This window comes from Antrostomus carolinensis, unplaced genomic scaffold (genome assembly GCF_000700745.2).
Source record: "Antrostomus carolinensis isolate BGI_N321 unplaced genomic scaffold, ASM70074v2 scaffold32790, whole genome shotgun sequence".
Taxonomy (NCBI): Eukaryota; Metazoa; Chordata; class Aves; order Caprimulgiformes; family Caprimulgidae; genus Antrostomus; species Antrostomus carolinensis.
Genome location: NW_010289680.1, coordinates 24,003 through 46,562, shown reverse-complemented (window position 1 = coordinate 46,562; position 22,560 = coordinate 24,003). Strand labels below are relative to the sequence as shown.

At 33.8% G+C, this 22,560-nt stretch overlaps 1 protein-coding gene across 1 annotated transcript in view; it reads left to right on the top strand.

Annotated features, from left to right (window-relative positions):
- The window catches only part of ASCC3 (activating signal cointegrator 1 complex subunit 3), a gene marked incomplete at both ends in the record, with an annotated part of 52,235 nt that overhangs the window by 15,312 nt on the left and 14,363 nt on the right, over positions 1-22,560 (top strand). Inside the window, 10 exons of the mRNA XM_010171215.1 lie at positions 2,317-2,415; positions 2,874-3,042; positions 4,966-5,186; positions 6,211-6,296; positions 7,766-7,932; positions 8,076-8,221; positions 8,331-8,451; positions 10,470-10,612; positions 20,394-20,531; positions 20,633-20,753. Coding sequence (XP_010169517.1) covers positions 2,317-2,415; positions 2,874-3,042; positions 4,966-5,186; positions 6,211-6,296; positions 7,766-7,932; positions 8,076-8,221; positions 8,331-8,451; positions 10,470-10,612; positions 20,394-20,531; positions 20,633-20,753 — 1,411 coding nt within the window. The remainder of the gene's footprint in view (positions 1-2,316; positions 2,416-2,873; positions 3,043-4,965; positions 5,187-6,210; positions 6,297-7,765; positions 7,933-8,075; positions 8,222-8,330; positions 8,452-10,469; positions 10,613-20,393; positions 20,532-20,632; positions 20,754-22,560) is intronic.

The following is a 22,560-nucleotide window of genomic DNA, read 5'->3' as shown; positions in this document are numbered from 1 at the left end:
AGCAAAACTTATGCAAAAATCTATTTTCTGCTATGACCCCTTGACACAGTTTTCCTAGTGGTGGCTTTGGAAACATTATGATCATTTTATCAATTCAACTTATGGATCTCTTTTTGTGTGAATTTTTATACTGGTATTCATCAAAACTTCAAAAACTTTTTATTTTCTTTTTTTAATTTTTGTAAGGTAGCTATTGATTTTCTTGTTTCTTCAGTAAATGAAACTTCTATCAGAGTAAATAAACAAAAAAAGCTGTTAAATTTTAGTAGTCTCTAAAAATAAATATCTGTCTTTTCAATTCGACCATTGACACTCCAAAACTGCTTCTCCATCATTATGCAGTATTTTAGCTACCTATTCAGAAGGCTATAGAAACTTACAGGCATAGCTGTAACTGATACAAGAACTAGCTGCCAAAAAGTTCCATTCAAAGAATGGGAGTAGTCAAATAAAATCAGAATATTAAAAATTTAAATACCCTACTTAACTGAAATACCTCAGTTGGTTAACATTTCATGGTTTTAAGACTGCTCCTTTACCTGGATACTTAATTCTAGAACAGTCTCATCACAAATTTTGCACTCGCCTTTACAAGAGAAAGAAGATATGTTTTTGTAGTCATGAGATATGACATAATCTTGATCTTTAATGGCTGCAGTTTCCAGTACTGGGCACCCTTAAGTTCAATAAAAGCATGTGGGCCATATCCCAGTGGATATTGTTAGAAGCAAAGGACTATAAACATACCCAGACAGAGCAAGTAAGCTTTACTGCAGCCAGGAGTCCAACAGAAATACAGAATAATGCAACTAGTATTAATTAGCCAAGTAGTATATCAGACACGCAGTTTTAGGGCAGTGGTTGCCCAAAATACATGTGTCAGTTTTTAAGAGCTCCTCAGAGTTCTTCAGAATTCTCACTGGAGAGCATGTTGCATTGCCTGTTCCCACGCGCCCTTCTTTCCTCATGCAGCTCTCCATGGACTCTCCAAAACTTAAGATGCTGTCACAGTTGACAATAAAATTTTTGAGCTTTCAACATTATCACCTTCCTTAATTCTTCTTTCCTTTCTTAAATTCTCCTAAAACCTGAAGAAGCAATAGTCTCACTGTGATTTTTCAAAATGTCATCTGCAGTGACCTGTGTCCTGTCAGTTTCACTGCATCACTTCTCAGTGAAGCTGCTAGTAAAATTCAAATGCAATGACAATTAATGACAGTGTCTTTACTGTCCACCTACTTGTCTATTGTGCAACTGTGTTAGAAAAAAGCAAAAGCACCTTAGTTCTATTCGTAATACATATTTCTGTCTTCAAAAGCCAGTACAGACTGCTTTCCAACACATACACAATAATGAATTATGCTGAAAATAATTAGTGCTGTGTGAATCAATACCAGATTCCTGTAGTGTTAAAATTGCCATTAGAAGCAACTATGCACTTTGTGTTTTTTCCTGTTAACTAAAGTTTAGGAATAATTCCAACTTTTTTTTTTTTTTTGGTCTTCATACTGTTTTTTTACCTTATCACAGTCCTCATCAGAAACATCATAAATCAATGTTCATTTAGTAGTACGTCTTCCATACTCCTTTGCTATGCATTTTTCTTCTTTTCCTAGATATTTACGTAAAATGCTTGCACATTGGCACAAGTTCTTTATTCTGACAAATATGCAAAAATTCTTAACTGAGCATCTCACCTAGCTGGCATTGAAGCAAAACAAAGCAAATAAAAATCTAGGATGGAATAAATTGTTGCCAGATGGCATAGGAATCATCGAGAGACAGCTCTACTTATGTTCTTCTCACTTAACCTGTAGCAATCTACTAGATCTACAGCCTTCTGAATCCACTTACTGTGGATCCACTTACTTCTGAATCCACTTACACAATTCAGTGTCCACTTTTTCTGGAGAGAACATTTTTGACTGAGAAATGAGCAGTGAATAGCAAAAGACAATTCTCTATACAGAATCTGAAGACAGAAGTACAAGGAGCAAAGAGAAGGAGGAGAACACTTTTAGGAGCCTAGAGGAAACCCTGGGAGTTCAGTCTATTTATAAACAACTGAGGCACTACCTTCAGTTGCATTTATATTATGTCCAGTTATATTATACATACCTTAAGCAAACTCTTATTGAAACGTAACCTTTAAGCAGCCTGATCTAATTAGAAATGTTATATTGCTCTTTACCTCTGATTTCTATATTTCTTTATGCCTTTGTAAGCCTACATCATTTAGAAATATATCCAGTATACCCAGCAAATCTAGAGAACCTCGTTACAAATATAACAAAGCTATCTTTTCTACTCTAAAAGGTACATGGCACTGTTGGAGAGCCCTGGTGGATTTGGGTAGAAGACCCTACTAATGATCACATTTATCATTCAGAATACTTCATCATTCAAAAAAAACAGGTAATGGGTTTTATTCCAAATGTCATAGCAAGGCAAAAATAAAGTTACTGAGATGCAGATTTGTAAGGTCAAACAGTATTTTCACCTAGGCAGATTTTCACATCAGTAGCACAGCTTTCAGTTTCCAGTGTATATGATAAGCTTGGACTTCCACAAAGATGTCATCTGATCTCAGATGTCCCTTTTTCTCCTCGTCCTTTGATGAGACAGTTATGGCCAGGTGAAAAAAGAAAGACCGTAATGGTTTTGTCTGCTAAAGAAAAAGATGAAGAGCCAGCTATATCTTTTGAAGTCCTTGGAAATAAAATTCATTCCCAGTGGTAAAATATTTTATAAAGATGTGAACATTTTGCACATGGAGTTGCACACATACTTTATTGCTTTGTGTTGGTAATGCATATGGAAGTCAAGTTACTGATTTATCTGTTCAGTAATTATGCTCTACATTTTTGCATTAGGTGATTAGTAAAGAACCTCAACTGCTAGTGTTCACAATTCCAATTTTTGAACCTCTTCCTTCTCAATATTACATTCGAGCTGTGTCCGACAGATGGTTAGGAGCAGAGGCTGTGTGTATCATAAATTTTCAACATTTGATTCTTCCAGAGAGACATCCACCCCACACAGGTAACTTCAAATTTGATCTTTTTGTTTTAGTTCTTCTTGCTCATATTGTTTTTTCTTATGATAGAGCAATAAATCTCTTAACTTCTGCTTCATTGTAGAAAAGTATATGAAATTTCACTTTGTATTTCTCTTATTGAGACTATTTCTTCACTAACTTTAAAGCTCTCTAAATTTTTAAATTCCTGAGCAAAAAGCAGTTCATTTCATCTCAACATAATACCAGCCTTTTAGTTACTCCAGGTTCTCTATAAACCATAGGAAAATTGAAACTGTCATATAAAAGTAAACAAGAAAACAAGTCTCTGTGTTACAGTGTCTTATCTTAGTGCTTGTAAGCATTACATTTCTTCTGGAGTGGTTAAAAACAATCTTAGTGTGGATGGTTGTATTAGAAATGGCATTCAGCAAAGAAAAAACAAACGCAGTTAAAATTTTGAAAATATGAAACATTTTATGATTTTTACCAAGTAAATTCATCATAGCAAGCACTGTTACAGTACCAAACATTGCATTTGAGCTCAGCGCTGCTGATCAAATCATGACCTTCCCCTCCCCCTCCTTTTTTAACACTTGGCACAGAAGCATATGTTTGTGTTTTGCTTCTTTTTTTCTGGATACATAAATTGCTTTATACATTCATTGTGCCTGATGTCATTGTAAAACCTTTCCACTGTAATTACATTTGGCTCATCTAGCAGTCTGTGAAGTGAGTGCCTTCAGAAATACTCAGTTCTCATACGGTGTTGTCCTTTGGCATGCATAAATTCACATGTGTTTGTGAAGTGTTTAGCTATTGTTATACTGTACCTACGCTGTCTGGAAAAGCATGTGTAACCTTTTTATCTAATTGACTGATCACTGACTACTATTCAGAAGAAAAAGAAAGATATTTACACATCACCAGTTATGGAGCCTCTAGGATTTATGGTAATTGATTTCAATTCCCATCTGGTTCCCACTCAACAATGAAGTACATAGAGGCCCTGCTAGGCTAAAAACCTTCTTTCTCCTCAACACAGCCCAAGAAATCACAGTTTCAGTGGGAATGATAAAACAGCCATAAGGTATCAGTGAAGAGCATGTGAAGAATATTAGGAATCATTGCCTCAGTAGATTTTATGACTGCCATATCATACCTTAATGTGAAGCACCCTGAAAAGACAATGAGACCTCCAGCCACAAAAAAAAAAGAAAACCAAACTTCAAAGCAACCATCTGCATAGCAGAATCAGTACAGTCTCCTTAATTTGGTAGGATTCCAAATCCAATCTGGTTATATATATCATCTTCCAAATTCCACAATCTCTAATTGTTTGGATAGCAGATGCCCTCAAGATATATTGAGAATCATATATTGAAAGACTGTTTGTTTATTTATTAAGATTATGTCTTTAATTACATGTTTAAAGCTTCAGATGCAAAATTTAGCCATATTCATCTGATTTATATTACTCCATCAATCTAGAAACTCCAAAGAATCCTTCCTTCTTAAACAGTTTTTTTTTCCTTGAATCTGAAATATTCAGACTACGCTGTCCTCCAACTCCACATTCTGTTCTCATAAGAATCTGGACATACATATAATCCAATACAGTGAGTTTAGAACATACGACAACCAGTTAAAATGAAACAGCTTTAAGAAAAAGGCTAATTTATGCAAATGGCTGGTTCACAGCTATGAGAATACTACCAACACTACTTGCAGAAATACTTGAGAGCTATAAAATCAACTTTTCATTATTTCTCATTGAAGTTAACAGTGACATAAATGTGGACTCTGTGTCGTATGAGATATTAAGTAATACAATTTCCAGTGTAAGTTATTTTCCACTGAAGTATTGGTTAATATCTTTATCCTTGTAATAAACTATGTTATGTCATGGCATCTCTTGTCATACACTTATGATTATTTTGTGCTTTTAGAACTTCTAGATCTTCAGCCTTTGCCTATCACAGCCTTGGGACATCGGGAATATGAAGTCCTGTACAAATTTACACACTTCAACCCTATCCAGACGCAGATATTTCATACACTTTATCACACAGACTGTAATGTTCTTCTTGGAGCGCCTACAGGTTCTGGAAAAACTGTTGCAGCTGAATTAGCCATCTTCAGAGTTTTTAACAAGTATCCCACATCAAAGGTTTGTAAGATAGGTTTACTTATAGGTGTGTTTTCAGTAATACAAAAGCCTAGAAAAATTCTATGTCAAACTCAATTTTGCTTTCTCCAATTTATACCTGTCTGGATACAAAATGGTACTGCACTATGTACATTATGCTTTATTTCAACTTTATATATTAATCAGCATACAACTAGAGTTCAATCTAAAAACATGACATACAGGCATGCTGGATTTCCTTTTCTGTACTTACCTGTATTTCCTGCTTTAAACTCCTTCTACTTTCATATCTTCGTGTACTTTGTTAGTCCAAGCAACATAAACAAGGCACTCATACATTTTCAGCTTATCTATTAGACTTACAAAATAGCCAGTTCTCAAAGAAATATATCTTTTAGGTTTCAATAAAGCTGAAAACCTGGCTATCCATTTTAAAGAATGTATGTGAATTCTTCATGTAGCAGTTTCTTCATGTTCAAAAGCTTCAGAATATTTAACCATAAATCTACAAATAAGTATTGTTTCTCCATGACAAGGTATTGCCCCCTGCACAGCAGGCTTCTTTGAGGAAAATATTGTGACATTTTGCTTAAAATAATTAGCTTTTTAATTTAATTTTTAATGTTTTAATAAGTTAACGACATAACTAGAAATCAAGTAAGGTGTTGCTTGCTGGCAATTCCGATTATTTCTGTTCTAGAATGTTATCTTGCAGATTTTATAGTCCTAGCAAAAAATGGCCTTATTTATATAAGTGGATTTTGGTATTAAATGGTATGATTAAATATTTCCATTTCAATAAATTATTCTTTCTCTTTCTTAATTTATTTGCTTGTTAATGGCTCAGGAAACAAGGCAGCATTTTCAAGTGTTAAGTCTGTTTTAAATATAATCCTGTTGCAGATCATTTAAGGAGCTCAGACCTTAATTTTATAGATAATGAGTATGTTCACGTCTCACAAGTATTAATTTTTTTTTTCCTTGTAGGTACACTTTAATAAAGGGTTCTTGTTTAACTTCTGGTTTTGTGACTTTTCTTTTACAGGCGGTGTATATCGCGCCCTTAAAAGCACTCGTTCGTGAAAGAATTGAGGACTGGAAAGTTAGGATTGAAGAAAAACTTGGTAAAAAGTATGTTTCTCCTTACCTAATCAGAGAAATAAGAAGCAAAAGAACAGCCCATCAAGTATGAATAAAATCTACAGAATACTTTTGAGTATTTCAAAATAGGTTTTGATTGTGTACTATCCTTCAAATTTCTAGTACTTAAAAAATAAAAAATGCTGTCAATAGTCATTGTAGTGATAGCAAAATCAAAAGTAAAAAAGGGATACGCTTTGTTACCCAGCTATTTTCATTCTCATTACTTGCCAGTATAACAAATATGAAGCTCATATTTCTCTCTGCAGTATCCTTGGAAATTGAATTTGCAATCCAAAATAAGCTGTCTTTAGAAATCGCAGCTGTAAGGAACTTGTAGGAGTTGCACGAACTGTATAATAGTATTCATATATTGTCCTTCATATATAAATTAGCTATAATTTTCTTCCTTGATAACATTAATTTCTCGCTGATCTCAAATGTTGGAGTTGTCCTACATTATGACATATAAGGAATATCACTCATGTTGATGTTTTCCAAAATTATATTTTCTTAAGTTAAAAATTATATCCATAGGATGCATTATTTAGGGCCTTTTTCTTTCCTGTGTATAGCTTTTTTGGTAAGTTAAAGCTCAAAGCACACACCACAGGCTTCAATAGAAAGAGGTACTACTCTGTGTACATGAAACTACCAGTGAGATTCCTGCTATTATCATTGCAGTGACTTATTAATTAGAAGTTAGGCTTTTTTCTTGGTATTTTAATGGCCTGTGAGGATAAATTATTTGCCTCATAATTTTAAAATATTTTTAGGTAATATTTCCTTTTTGAAATTTACTCTATTACTTGTGACTGAGATTTTCAACAGAAGATACACATTACTTTGAGGAATTTTTATTAGATGTTCAACTGGATGTAGAATGTGTCACCGAAATGTCAAAAATCCTTTATATTCAGTCTAAAATGATGGATCATCTCAAATGCTGTTTGTAGAACTTAAAAGGATAACAAGGCAAATTTTCCCAAAAAATGACCTCAGGATAATTTCTACTTGTCTTAATGGAAATTCACCAACAAATGCAGATACACTACAGTCTAGCCTCATTAGTCAAACCACAGTTCTATACAGAACAGAAGGCTGCAACTTGGTAGCTTTCTGGAAAGCTTTCATCCTGGCTATGGCAGGATGTTATGATTCACGTTATATCATACTAATATTCTTAAATTATCTTCATTTTGAAAAATTAGCCATAGATGGTTTGGGACTCATATTCGCCCTCTTCTTTTTATATGGTTTTGCTAAGGAATGGTATTTGGTATTTGTATGGTATTTGCTGGGAAAGGAAAGAGACAGGTTTATTAAAATCCTATTAGACATCTTTGACCAGAAACTCTCTTCTCTCTTTTATGTTAATGTTAATGTTTAGGAGTTAATATTTGGATGTTAAGATGTTCTAAAGCTTTGTAAAGTGAAGCCACCGTCTTTCTTGATTACAGGGTTGTAGAGTTGACAGGAGATGTGAGTCCTGATATGAGAGCTATTGCCCAAGCTGACCTGATTGTTACTACACCAGAGAAGTGGGATGGTGTCAGCAGAAGCTGGCAGAACAGAAGCTATGTTCAGAAAGTTTCCATTCTTATAATAGATGAGATCCATCTGCTAGGTGAGCATGTTTTGTTGTTTTTAATCAGAGTCGTTGCTGAATTTGAAGAAGTGTACTTCTTACGTACTTAAGACGTAAATGTACTTTTTGATATATGAACCTTCTATTTTTCTCTGTTTTCCAATGGACTTTTCATTTACTAGGGGATGAGAGAGGCCCAGTACTGGAAGTCATTGTGTCTCGAACAAACTTCATCTCATCTCACACAGAGAAGCCTGTAAGAGTAGTTGGTTTGTCTACTGCTTTAGCAAATGCCAGAGACCTTGCTGACTGGCTAAATATTAATCAGGTAAGAAAAATATTTCAGAAGATGGATATGTATTTATGCTGCAGAAAAACAAAATAGTAATTTATAAGATAATTCAAAGTTAAACTTGTAAAAAAATGTTTTCTTGTAGATGGGTCTGTTCAACTTCCGACCATCAGTACGCCCTGTTCCTCTGGAGGTCCACATTCAGGGCTTCCCTGGTCAGCATTACTGTCCTCGCATGGCTAGCATGAACAAACCTGCATTTCAGGGTAAGCAACAAGCTCCTAGACCTTCTCCTTCTTTCTGTAAAGAAAAAAAAAAAAAGACTTTGGGCACTTTACACAGTTTATTTGCAGCACATTTACAACATGCGTTACTCTATGTAACATGTGTTACTCTTGGCATGTATAGGGGGAATCTGCTCTGCTAATGGCCAAAAGCTATTTGTCTGAAACATAAAGTGTGCTGCAAATGCAACATGTAACAGAGGAATGTAATGTATTTAGAACAGAAGAAAAAAATTAGTATTAATGAAGGGGAAATAAAATGTGTTTTCTCTTAGTGTTTGACACCATAAAGAAACATTTATGTAAAAATATTTGAAACTTAGAAAGTAATAAAAACACTCATATTATTAATATGCTGAGGTATTTTCATATGGACCACTGTATGTAAGCATTGAAAAAATTGTGAACAGAAGTTGCAAGTCAGGCTAACCTCCTATAATTCTATATTCAAAGCAATAACCATATAATTCAGAATTTGTAGTGCATTCAGATATGCTTCTGTTTTCAATTTTTTATTCTTAACAAAGCTGGCAAGCAGAGTAGATTTAAGAAAAACTCTCGTATTTTATTTGAACAGGTTTTGTTTTGGTTACATAAGGAATATTTATTATATCAATTAAAAATAACCTCCAAAATAAATTTTGTAATGTGAACTGCTGTTGATTGTGAGGTGACATTTGTGAGGTGACTTTTTAGCTGCTTTAATTAGCCTTATGACAGAAGCAAAGTATTGATTGTGGACTAGAGACCAATCTTGACAGCTCAGATTATTTACACCTCCACAAGAGCATTGTACAAAAACACTAATGAACAATAAATCTGTCTTGGCCTGTTCTGCCACACCTGTTCCTGAAGCAACAAAAATCCATTAGATGCTGGGCTTCTAAAATATATAGATATATTGGCATATATAGTTGTAAGGTATAAATACACATGAATTATCCTATTTCAACAATTCTACAACTGTACAGTGTGTGTACATGCAGGATGACATGCTGGGTAGTATTCATGAACTGGGGAACAGTATGTGATGGTGGATAGTATGAAATAGTTTTCAGAAATTAACAATGCATAAATTTCAATGCTGGAAGGAGAATTACATGAAAAAACATACAAATGGATTTATAAGAAATTTAGAGAGAGTATTTTAAATTCTATGTACACCTGTTTATACTTTTAGTGCTTGTTGATGTTAGAAGATCTGTAGATGTATACTATATATTGAGGGCTTTTTCCCCGACTTGTAAGACGTGATGTAGTCAAGGTTATTTTAGCATTTTCATGACAATACTTATTCCTGATACCATAGAAATTTTGCTGTAAGCTGAAACTTTGCAAACATGGGCTGAGCAAGAAAATGCTTTTTAAAAAGTCCTAAAACATAATTAGTTTAAATTTATCAGGCTAGTTAGTAAACAACAGAAACAGAAGTTCTTTTGTACCATGATGCCCACCTTTCACAGCAGTTATTGAAAAGTCACTTTCTACCTTGTTTACCTTTTCTGGTTTTGGTAGATTGAAGTGACCCTTTGCAGGCAGACATGAGTTTATGCATTCTGAGCTCTGGGTCAGGCAGAAAGCAAGTTTTGCACCTTGATAGCACTTAGGCTGAGCCAACATATCCCAATGGGGTAGGAAAAACATAACATCGTTATTAGGCTGAGAGAAATTCACAAGCTTTGAAGTCTAGAAAGCTCATCCAGGTTTTGTGGTGTTTTGGTGGGGTTTTTTTTCCTAGCTGCTTCTCTTGAATTTTTAGCTTACAATGATCACTGAAGTAGCATGGCAAGTTAACTCAGACTCAGCTGAGCATAGTTACATGATCTTTGATTCAAACATTATATATGCTCACCTCAGTTGTACCTGTCTGGCAGAATAGAGACTAAGTATAGCTGTATATTATCTGCAGAGAGGTTAATCAGCTGTCTAGGTATTGCAAAGAGAAAATCTAGTTTTTGTCATTAAAGGACCTAATTCTCAAGTTCTGTTTTCCTCAACAGCAATTCGGAGTCATTCTCCAGCCAAGCCTGTTCTTATTTTTGTGTCATCCAGACGTCAGACAAGGCTCACTGCCTTAGATCTGATAGCTTTCCTAGCCACTGAGGATGATCCCAAACAATGGCTGAAGATGGATGAAAGAGAGGTAGAATCATTTTACCTGCATTATTCGTGCTTTGCTTCTATTTTAGTGATATTTGTTTGAAAGGAAAATAGATCTTAAGCAAAAGAGTCATTTGAGGGTAGATCTTGAAACAGCTATGCATATGCTAAACTTCAATATGTATTAAAACTAGCATCAGCATTGAGACTATATAAGCGTCTTTGCAAGATCTGAACTTTAGAATGCAAACTCTTTTATCTTTGTTTTTCCTATATATCTATTATTAATGCTAGTTCCATTGTCCCAGACAATGTGTATCACGTGATGCAAGTCTTTGATACAAAGATAAGACAAAGAATAAAAGAAAGAGGACTAGTGTTCTCCAAAGATTACAGCTGGAAATATGACATATAGATGTTGAGCTGGAATATAAACAAAATCTCTTTCAGTGTTTTAGGAAAGAAATCATCCTTCTCATAAGATAACTCTGTGTGTAGAGGGTTATGTATATGCATATATATCTGTGTGTATATATGTACATATTTATATACATGCATGTATCCATCTGTATTCATACATATATATAGATAGATACACTGCAGAACCAACAGTTTAGGAATGGTTCAGTCTTACATATCAATTAAATATATCAGTGTTATAAGAAAAAGATTATAGCTTTTGCCAATATCTCTATTATAAGAACATAAAGATTACAAAGATTACTCAGATTTAAGCAATGCTGGAGTAAAAGTTTTTAAACTTTTATTCTTTTTGAAGCAATATAATCTTTAATTACATTTTCTTGTATTGTTTCTAAAAAAAATCCTTCTTTCATTTATTACAAAACATAAATGATGGTCAAATAATAAACAATCATTCAATATTCTGTTTTATCTGCCTTCTTCAAAATGTATACTAGATTTTATATACTGCACTCGGTTCTGCACCTGTTCTGAATACAGAATTATTTCTTTTCTTCTGGACTTATGGTCCTGATTATAGTACATCATTGCTTCAGAACAATTTTTTTGGTTAATATTCAGATTTTCTAGATTTTGGAAGTTAGCTTTCTGCAATGGTTGCAGGCCTTCTGCATAGGAATATCTGTGATAATATAGGGCCAAAACACAGCAAAATGTATGACTCATAAATACAAGATTCAAACTGAACATTGTACAAATATTTATATTTCAACAGTTGTATGAATTGTTATACGACTGTATACCAAAAGTCATATGCCAAAAAGTAAAGGTTTCTGCATGATATTATTTGATTTTGTTTGCTCTTTGCAAACAAATAAAGTGTGATTTTTCAGAGATAAAACATAGCATGTGAATCATTCCTCTTTTGGATGGATTTTAAAAGAGAAAATTAACATCTTTGCTGATAAACTACTAGTACTAAAACATGTCTCAATTTGATGCTGCTTTTCTAACTGTATAACCTCTGTTTAATGTTTTCTTGAGCATAACAGAAACAATTCATATCAAAATAACTAGGGCATAGTAGAGTACTCTAGTACCTTGTGCTAGTTTACTGTAGTAATCTCAACTACAATTAGAATATGCAACATGCAGCTTGCCCTAAATGACTTGTATTAATATGAATAGCTTCCTCATGTCCTGTGATCCACTACTATCCTGAAAAGAAATGTAACTGAAGCTTCTTCACTTGCTGCAAAAGGGTTTTCTATTAGCAGTCTTTGAATATCTTGTATTTCAGCATACACTTCTGAAGGTTTTGAAAGAGGAGCCAACAAGGACAAGCAGACTTTGCATGTATTAGTTTAATAACATTTGCATATGATTTGTATTTGAATTAATAAGCTGAATGTTTGGAGCATAAGATACCTACCAAGTTATTCAGTTCTGATTACGTAAATATAAAAGACTGAGGATTAAGCCCTAAGTTGTTTTATCTTACCACTATTATGCAGAACACAATTGTGTTTGAAGTACCCACAATTTCAAGTGGACATTTCTTTAGGTAATTATGGGACCAGTTTCTAGTTTTGTGTTTTAAATGAGCATGATTAGCCTGAGTTTCCTTTGACATTGAAGCAAAGGACAAAGCTGTGATAGTGCTACATACGTAGTGTATGTACTGCTTAAATCATAATTTATCCATATTTTTTTTTTAATTCGAAAATTCTATCTTCAAGTTATATTAAAGTCAAGCTTGAACTAGGTGAAATAGACAAAATTTTTTCAGTATTGCTATAGCATTTTTAAGTTAAAAAATAGAACTAGTGAATACTTACTTTATAGTAGGTAAGTATTCCCTATCTTAAACACTTGCCCAAGTATTTAAAGTGTTTCTCAATTCCATATGGGATAAAAAGGGATCAGTTAGAAGAAATAAATTGTTGTTGCCTTTAAACAACATCTTTTTTTGCCTGTTAGTTTTTCATGTTTCCTTTTTGCCAACCACTATTCCTTTAGGGGAACTTACAGACAAATTATTTTCTAAGTACTTTTATTGTTAATTGTGAAGTATGTTGAAATAGAAGAGATTTTTCACAAATAGGTGTATACAAATTTACAAGCTTACAGAAGGCCTTGGTGTTTTACTTCATTCAGCCTTCTCTGTATTCCATTAACTTTGGCTGACATAAGATTCTTTTAGTAACTCATTGGTTAGTTTTGTTTAATGGTGTAATTGGTTTTGCTACCTGATGGCCAAATGTTAGTCTATGTTAATGGGAAGACTTCATGAGGCTTCTTAAAATGCTGTAAACAATGCCATCCATAATAACATCTGGAAGACTCATATTGAGGTAGACAGATTCTTACAGCCATTAAAACTGATTTTTCTCTGTTACCCTGTATTCAGCTTTTCTGTGACGGTAACAGAGAGATTCAGACCTTGTAGGGGAGGGATTTGAGTGGGGGAGAGAGACCAACACTGGATTTTTGATACCTTTGATTTATCATCTATGCCATCATCTTAATTTCCCTCATCTTCCCTGCAGAGATTCTCCCTGTAGTGATAGTGCCAAACCAGGGAAGGGTTCTGTTCACAAAACTCCAGACTACTTCTCTTCACCAGTACTCTCAGATAACAGGCAAATCCACCCCATATCTCTCGCCCAGCTCCAAATATCAAATTCGGACAATATTTCAATCAGTTATATTTCAAAGGACATTAATTTTTACGAAGCTTCTGGAATACATATTTGTGTGTATAAATGACATACAGAAACAAGCCTTCAGTCGTTCCCACCAAAGTAGACAACAGTATCCCTGGATCATGGAGGAATCATACAAGTTGTTCTTTCCCTCAAAGGAGTCAGTAGTCTAACAGGTACAAATGAGTTGTAGTCAAGAAGGAATTTTGTTCTACGTCCATCTACTGAAAATATATATTACAAGTAGGTCCATTCAGTTTTGGATATTATTCTTCCTAGATGCTTTCCTTGAATTCCATGTCTGATGTACAGTTTCCTGCTCATACCCATGCTCCTACAGTATTCAGAAAGTTGTAACATATTCAGAAAGTTGAGACAGCAGTCAGTCTTCATAAGACTGAACTATACTTGATGAAAATTGCTGTTTCTGGTACTGATAAGTTTTCCAGTTCCACTGGACCTGTTGCTGCACAATAGTTAGATCTGTTTAATAGATTCTGTCCAACTAAATTTCAGTGTATGCACATGATTTTTATGAAGAAATGTCAACTCGAATACCTCATGTCTAGTTTAGTCTGAGCAAGGAAGCCTCCAACGATGTTGAAATACCATACTTACTAAGATTTGTAGCTGATGCTTCAAAGCTTATCCCTACATTTGCCAATTGCTGTGAATAGCATATGCAGATGTTCTCCAGGATTTAAGCAGGACTGCCACAGTTTGCCCAAAATAGACTATGAGTAGGCAATCTCTTGAAGAGGGAAGGTTACCTATTTTACAGCCTTAGAGTTTTTCGGGGGGATTTTTCTGTAAGGTGCATTGTCCACATACATTCCCAAGTGAGCTCTCTCTCCAACTTAGGATTTGCAGTCCCAACACAGTGTTTATTTTTCACCAAAGTGTGAAGAAGCAGCTGAAGCTACCTTCCTTGACATTTGCAGTAGTTGCAAGGACTCATAAATAGACATATCTCTGTAAAGATTGTCTTAGTTATATTTATGAGGCACAGGTGCATTATGACAAATATGAATAGGCAGTGCATCTCAAAGAGGAGATTGCCCCTGTAAATTGATTAATTCTTTATTTATTTTTATTGTTCATTGATGCCAGTGTGCCTATGAAAAAAGAAAACCTTATGCTTACCCTGATTTTTTGTATAATCATTAGATTATTTTTAAATATAAACTTTCTAGCTAAAATTCTAATTTGGAGCTGTCAGCCAGGACTGTCACGTTCAAGTTTGTGACCCATTACTTATCTTGTTAAAAGGGACAACAGCTCGGATTATCCTTTTGGAAACAGACAGTGCCACCAGTTTGTGGTAGTAAGCTTTGGTTATACTGTTCTACATTAGGAGCTGATTAAAGAGAAACAAGTCTTTTTCTTTCAGAAATTGCATCTACATCTGTGGTGGCGGCAGATGTTGCAATCTTTTTACAACATAATTTATTAGAATCAAGTTTTCAGTTTATTTATTTTTCTCTAATGTTTTTATTGCTTTTTGTTTTTAACCTAAAACAAAAGTACAAAGTACTATTTATTGTTTATTGTTTGAAGTTAGAATGCGGTTCTCACCAGCAAAGAAGTAGGGTGTTTTCTTTTTTTTTTTTTTTTAAATGAAATTTATTCCCTGACCAGATACTTGGGTATTTATATATTTTTTTAAAATATTTGCAGTGCAAGGACTGAGAAGAAATGTACACAGTTTTAACTTTAACCACAATGATTTTTGCATTCTGCTTTGTGCATCATTTTAACATCTGTATCTTGTTAAGACTGTTCTTTATGAAACCTCTAGAAATAACTAGAATCCTTTAGCACAAACATGCCTATTTTAATATTCAATAACATCCATACCTGGCAATAGCCAGCTTCCACTGAATTTAAGGGCATTTGAATGAAGGGCATTCATTGACTCCAAAAGAATGAATCAGGCCCGTACCGATTTTGTGATTTTGGAGAATGGAGTGTATAAACATGTGTGAGCTAATTATAGATCTGTATATGTGTTCCTACACTATGTGCAAATATGCACAGATATATGCATGAAAGTGAATGAAATCTTACTGTATAGTTCTGTTTTGCATTGCTAAAAAAAAACAACCAACAAAAAAAAATCCCAATAATTGTTGGAAAGACAAAAGATTACTTTTTCTTCTCTAACCTTTAAATCAAATAACCTGTTATCTCCATGTTATTGCTCTGAGGTAATGCTGTGCTATAAAACAAGAATAGAAGAATCTGGTCTGTGTCATGAATAGGTATTTTGCTGCCTTGTAGATGAGATTTTTAGTGTTAAATGTATATGTTTTAATAATATATTTCAACTGTTTAAACTATATTTTGAAATGTTTATTGAATAATCTTATTTGAGATGTTTTAGGCATCTTGTTTGTATGGGTGAGTTCTGGAGTATGAGGATGTCAGCTCTTCATCAAAAATAATTTTATAAGATTACTTTTTTGTTCTGTCTTTAAAGATCAGAAGGGTACCCAAGAATGATTTCTAAGTGTTTCACTTATTATAGAAGTTCAACTTCCTTCTACAAGATGTTGTTTTTATGACACAAAAGTGTGTCATAAAAAATTAACATTTAGTTATAACAAGAAGATGTTTTTATTTCACTTAACATCTGTAGCAGATGTGAAATATGTAATTATTTTTGTAAAAGACTCCATAACTTTCACGATTCTTTTGTTTGGCACATCTTTCTTCTATTGGGCATTTTAGACAATTGATAAGCATTATTCAGTGGCATATGGTCTGAGTCTGACGTGCTTTGAAAAGAGTACAGAGTACTAATAATGAGGATTCTGTGAAAATGGGAAAACCAGCACAACAGATATGCTTTGAGAAAGTATGGGTTTTTAGCATCTTGAAACAATATATCACACTCAAAGGGACAGAATTGGGCTGCACAATCTGTTAGCTCATTCTTGTCCAATCTGGTCTCCTCCTTTCTTTTGGAGCCAGCATTGTCATCAACTTGCTGAATTATACTCTGACTGGAATGTATTTCAGGCACAGGGTAATGTATCTACTTAAATGGAATCCTATCTTTCTACAAAAGCTTTTTAAGTATAATAAATTTAAAATATAAAAAAGTTCTATTAGCTTAAAGTAAATGGTTCAACAGTTTACACATGTGCAAGAACAAAGAAAATGACTACTTATTAGTTTGAGAAAAATCTAGCTTGTTCAGAGACTAGAATATAAAAGGTAGAAATAAAAGTTATTTTTTATAATAAATATTTTGCAATGCTACCAGAGTCCCAAATTGCTTTTCAAAGGTTTTTTATTAAAAGGTGAATTCCTAATCAACCTAATGTTAGGAAAGCACAGGAAGAATTTTTGTTTGTTAATCAAAAAATCTCTGAAGGCTATAAAAAGCTTTCCACATGGGCCCAATCCTGCTGTCTTGGAGTCCAGGGAAAAATCCCTCCTTGCATTAAGTTCCCTGCATCAGTGTTGTACAGCTTTTTTTATGCCAGTACCATGTATATTTCCTCATATTCTTTTTAATATACTTTTTCTGTTCTTAAGATAAAATATATTTTCTTTACCCTTTTGTGATTTAACATGACATTTGTTTTCAGAAAGATAAATAGTAATGAAGTTATAACAATGCAGAAATGTTAGATTTGTTTTATAGTCATGATCCTGAGTCTGTTTCTGGTTAATTAAACTATTAATTGTGCCATTATTTCTTAATAGAAAGTGATAATATTCTTACACTATACTGACATGAGAGAGTTATATTTTAAAATAAATTGTCATGAGAATTTTAAGCCTTGGATTGTGCCTATGGGTAAAATAGTTGTGTTTATTACATTGATTTATGTGAAAGTAAGGGGTCAGCTAAAAATGACTAGGATTCCCTGCTGCTAAAATGACAGGATAGTAGTACATGCGCCAGCTCTCCTGCTAAGGGTTCTTTAGTTTTCCTGTGGTAAATTACACTGCTTTGCAGGTATGACTAACAGCACCACAGGCCACCGCTGTAATACAAGTCAGAGGGGAAAAAAAAATAACCACCACTGATTGTAAAAGCAAGAAGAACATCTTTGAATAAATTCCCAGCAGTGTGAATTTAGGATGTTTTATACTGGCAACTACATGGCAAAAAGGTTTAGTTCAGGTTCTGTACTGAAAATAACTAACACTGTAAAACTGTGTCTGCTGAAGGAGCAGTCTAATCGCTATAGTCTAATCCAAATCAGCTAATTTGATCCCTGTACTCTTCTAAAGGAAAAGGGAGTTTAGATTCATTATTTTCCCAGTACCAAATTCTGCTCATGTGAATAATGAAATAAATGTCATTGGAACTCGCTTGTTCCCTTACGTTAAAGACATAACTAACATAAAGTGATGATTCTTGGTGAGGAAGGGAAAATTAAATTCAGCAATATAATATGTTTTGTCAATTTTTGCATGCATAAATTGAGTAAAGTGTAACTGCATTAATTTCTTCATTTATTTTTCTGATATTTACCAGTGCTGTTTTCTACTTTTTCATCTTAATTCCCTGTCAAATCTATACATATAACTACTATTTCTCAAAGTGTCTATCTAAGTGTAAGGACCATGTGCAGTGCTAGTACCACTTCATATATCCATAGCACAAAAGGCATTAATAGGTTTGAAAATATATTTATCCATGTACGTTGATGGTCATAATTGTAAAGAAAATGGTATACAGGTTCTTATTTTATCAAGCCATTTTTTTGTCTTAGAAGAAAAAAAACTTTAAGATGGGTCATAATTCATGTTGTCTACACTGTAGTCACATGTCTACATGGTGACTGGAGAAATCAAAGGTTTGCTGATTGTATCTAGATAGATAAACTTTATCCTTTAACATATCCTCCTTTCATTCAGTTCTTTACTCTACTTAGCTACCCCTCTCTTTTTTCCCTTTCCTCAATAGACTTATCCCTTCTTCATGTCTCAATTCATTGCTTTTTTCTTTCTGCTTCCTTTCCTTTCAGTGTTTTATAGTCCCTTTCACTCTTCTGTAAGCATCCTTTTCTTTTATACTTGCCAGTTCAGTTTATACAGCAAACTTCCCATGTCTTATAATATAGGAAGCTCTCAGGAACATCTACGCAACTGCATTGTGAGCAAAAATAAAGTTTAGGAGCTTCCACTGACAGATCAAACTGATTGGACCAAGCCAAAACTTGAACGATATTTTTTTAAAATTGGGTTCTCTGTTACTTTCATCAGTTCTGGTTCTGTCAGTCAATACTTCTTCAACAAATAGACTTTTTAAAATCCTTTCTAATTTGCTCATCCTGATTGATTTACAGAATCTATATTGTTTGTTTGGGTTTTATTAAATCCTGGCTTTTTTGTATCTTTTAATATTATTTTTTTTTTATAATAGTAGTGACATGCATTACTTGGGTTTAGATATGTGAGAAATTTTATTAACATTAAGGTCTGAGAATTGTAAAACCCAGGAAACATTTAGAGAAGGTTACAATTCTGAACGTCGGAAGGGCAACACCTCAGGGTCCTAAGTAGAAATGAAGATATCACTGCAGTCATGCAGGTATCATATCTCAGTACCTTGAAATACTCAGTCCAAGATGAGACTGGATACTCAGTCCAAATTCTTCAGTTATCTTGAGTAATTTTTTCTGCACTACTCTTTCTTCTCTAGCCTTCACTATACCTCCTAGGATAACCGTGAATGATGCTGCCCATAAGTATGTAATATCATCGTGCCACTGCTGGTGGCACCAGGAAACCACTAATAAGAGATGAAGTTTGAAAGTTCCTGGTTATAATTATATTGAAATCATATAAAATAATAAATGGCCTTAGAAATAAAACAACAGAAGGAATATTCAGGGGTAAAATCACTAAACAAGACAGAAGTTATGAAGCTCTTGTTCGTTATTAGTGAGGGACTTTTCACAGACATCATCTACAGAAATAAATTAGCTTATTATGGAATTTACTACTTGAAAACATAGGCAAGAAATATAATTAAAATGATTGCAAGTAGTCATTGACATGAGATTTGGAAAAAATAGCAATAGTCATAAAAAATAGCTTTTTGTCTGGACTTCTAAAAATTTTAAATGAAGACACTTATTGTATGCTGGGTTTCACTACAAGGTTTGAGTCTATAAATTACAAACTCACACTCAAAAAAAAAAAAAAAATTAAAATTTATTTGCATTCCAGCATGTGAATAGAAAACTTTTTTGATTAATAATAAGTTCAGAATTATTGAACTGAAAAACTGTGTCTGTTTTTTCATAGGCATTAGAAAGCACCAAATTTCTTTTTCATGACTGTTACTGTGTTACTGATTGCAGGGATTTGCTATGTTTTTATACCGGTTCTAACCCCTTTGATACTAGGGATTGCATTAAACAAACACAGAGCAGAATGCACAGCATTTGCCAGACCTGTCAAGATATTTTCAGCATTTTCATTTCCTTTTCTGTGCTACTTACTGTGTCAATAAAGGCATGTGCATTTTGTATTGCCCCCATTATTAGTATAGTATTTTATTTATTTAGCCTAAAACCAGACTGTTCAGAGACTGAAAACTGTGTTTTCCTGTTTGTATAAACATTGTTGAGCAAATTATCCTTGCTATAAAAAAAAGATAACAACTCTAAAAGTTTAACATTTCTGAGTAATCTGTTTTAAAACATGCAAGTATTCTTTCTGTTACAGATGAATGACATTATAGTGACAGTTAGAGATTCAAATCTGAAGCTGACGCTTGCTTTTGGGATAGGCATGCACCATGCGGGTCTGCATGAAAGAGACAGGAAAACTGTGGAAGAATTGTTTGTGAATTGCAAAATCCAGGTACATTTGTTCTTTGAATCCTGCTATAATGAGCTTTACATGGACTTTTAAAAGTTAGCTTTTTGTTACATATACCTCATTAATCTTTCTTTCTGTTTTAGGTTCTTATTGCCACAAGCACATTAGCTTGGGGTGTAAATTTTCCAGCTCATTTAGTAATTGTTAAAGGAACAGAATACTATGATGGAAAAACAAGGCGTTATGTGGATTATCCCATTACAGGTACTCAGATAAATTATGGAAATGCTCATATGCTGAAATGTATCTCAAGCGTATGCAAATGATCTGAATTATTTAGTAACCGATCACTGAAAATACCTAATTTGAGTAGAGACTAGGAGTGCTGAGGAAAGGGTTTCTTTGTGTAATGCAAGTTGTAAGAGAACTCTTAAGATTTAACTTAATAAGGAAAATGTTTCTGGTTTGCAAATCTGTTTTCATGCTAAATTCCTTTGATGCGTATCATCCAAAAAAGACATTAAACAATTAAAGGGACAATATAAAGTCATATTTAGCTACCTAGTTAATTGTATAAAAGGATGTTTTCATACATCTATTTTTTTTCATTTTTGAAACCTTTTTTAAATAGAAACAGATTCCTAACAGTGAACTTAACCATGGTTTGAAATGCAACAGTTGAATTACACATGTATGAGAACATAAAATTTATATGTAGTCACTTGACAGTAAACAAAAAACCTTAACTAGCCTAGCATATTCAGTGATGTAAGTGATACTTCAAGTAAGTGATACTTCAAAAATAAGCAGTTGAATTAAATATTTGAATTTCTAGTTTGATATAGACTTTTATTGTTTTCTGGCTGCAGTAAACTCCACTTTTCATAAACTGTTCTGCACTGTTTTCAACAAGCTTAAGAAAGTGAACCATGGAAGAACTTCTTTCAGAGTTCAGACAGGGAGAATATTTGTCTGGATGGTACTAAGCTTGAAGAATGAGGACAAGCTAAATTTATTCCAGGTTTCCTGTCCTGTTTTCCCCTTTTCTTTTTGTGCAAGAGGAAGTTTATTATTAAATAATCCTATACTATGCCAGAGATGTGTACACCTAAGGAGAATCTAAGTGTTCTTTGTCATGTAAATACAGAGCTTGCATCTTTTTAATTCTGCACTGTCTTTTCAGCAAGAGAAGCTTAGTAATTAAAAAAAGTTCAAACTGAAAATACTACAGGGGTTATTTCTCCAAGTAACCCATCATAGAGCTTAATTTAGTGGTTAGTGCTCTGCAGGAAACTTGGGATCAATTTCCAGACCAACTCTCTTTGTTCAAAGATTCTGGTATGACCTGGAAACTTAGCCATGCAGACTTGCATTTTGTGTCAGACCTAAGCTGATGTAAAGTTAATACAGTCTCTGCAGAGAAGTAGTATCTTGCTCATCCCGAGTGGAAGAATAATGACAACTGACCTTATTACTGAATAAGGGAAAATGACAAGGAAAGAAACCAACTGAAGTTTTAAATTTTATGTTGAATCTGTGGGACTGTCAGAGAGAAGTAACAGAGAAAATAATATACTTAAAAGAGATCAGGAACTCAATAAGCATTGAAGTCTTACTGTGCTGTTTTAGAAATCTGTTGTACAAGTATTCACAAAGGCTTTAGAGAATGCTTATACTTGCACTCTTTGTCGCCTTTTTTAATTCAGGTGACTTAGACATAGGGGGTTGTTCAGTTCTTGAATTTTCAGGAGGGCGGGGGGTGGATGGGGTACCACCATCTGTGATGGAAGCATTTAGATTTTGTTGTCTGCACTGCAACAGAAAATGCAGATTCCTTACTTTATGAAGAAACATGTGGTGTGGTTTGCTTAAAGCATTTTTATTTTTAACTTTCTAGAGAATATTTATGCATCTGGAAGTTCTGTGGATAGGTAGTGCAGTTTTGCAACAGCAATCAAATGAAAATGTAATGAGTTTGTTTCTGAAATACTTCCAAAATTTCGCAATACTGTCTTTAATGCTGCCCTCAAGTTATGCCTTCACTGTTCTGTCATGGTATAACTTGGTTTCT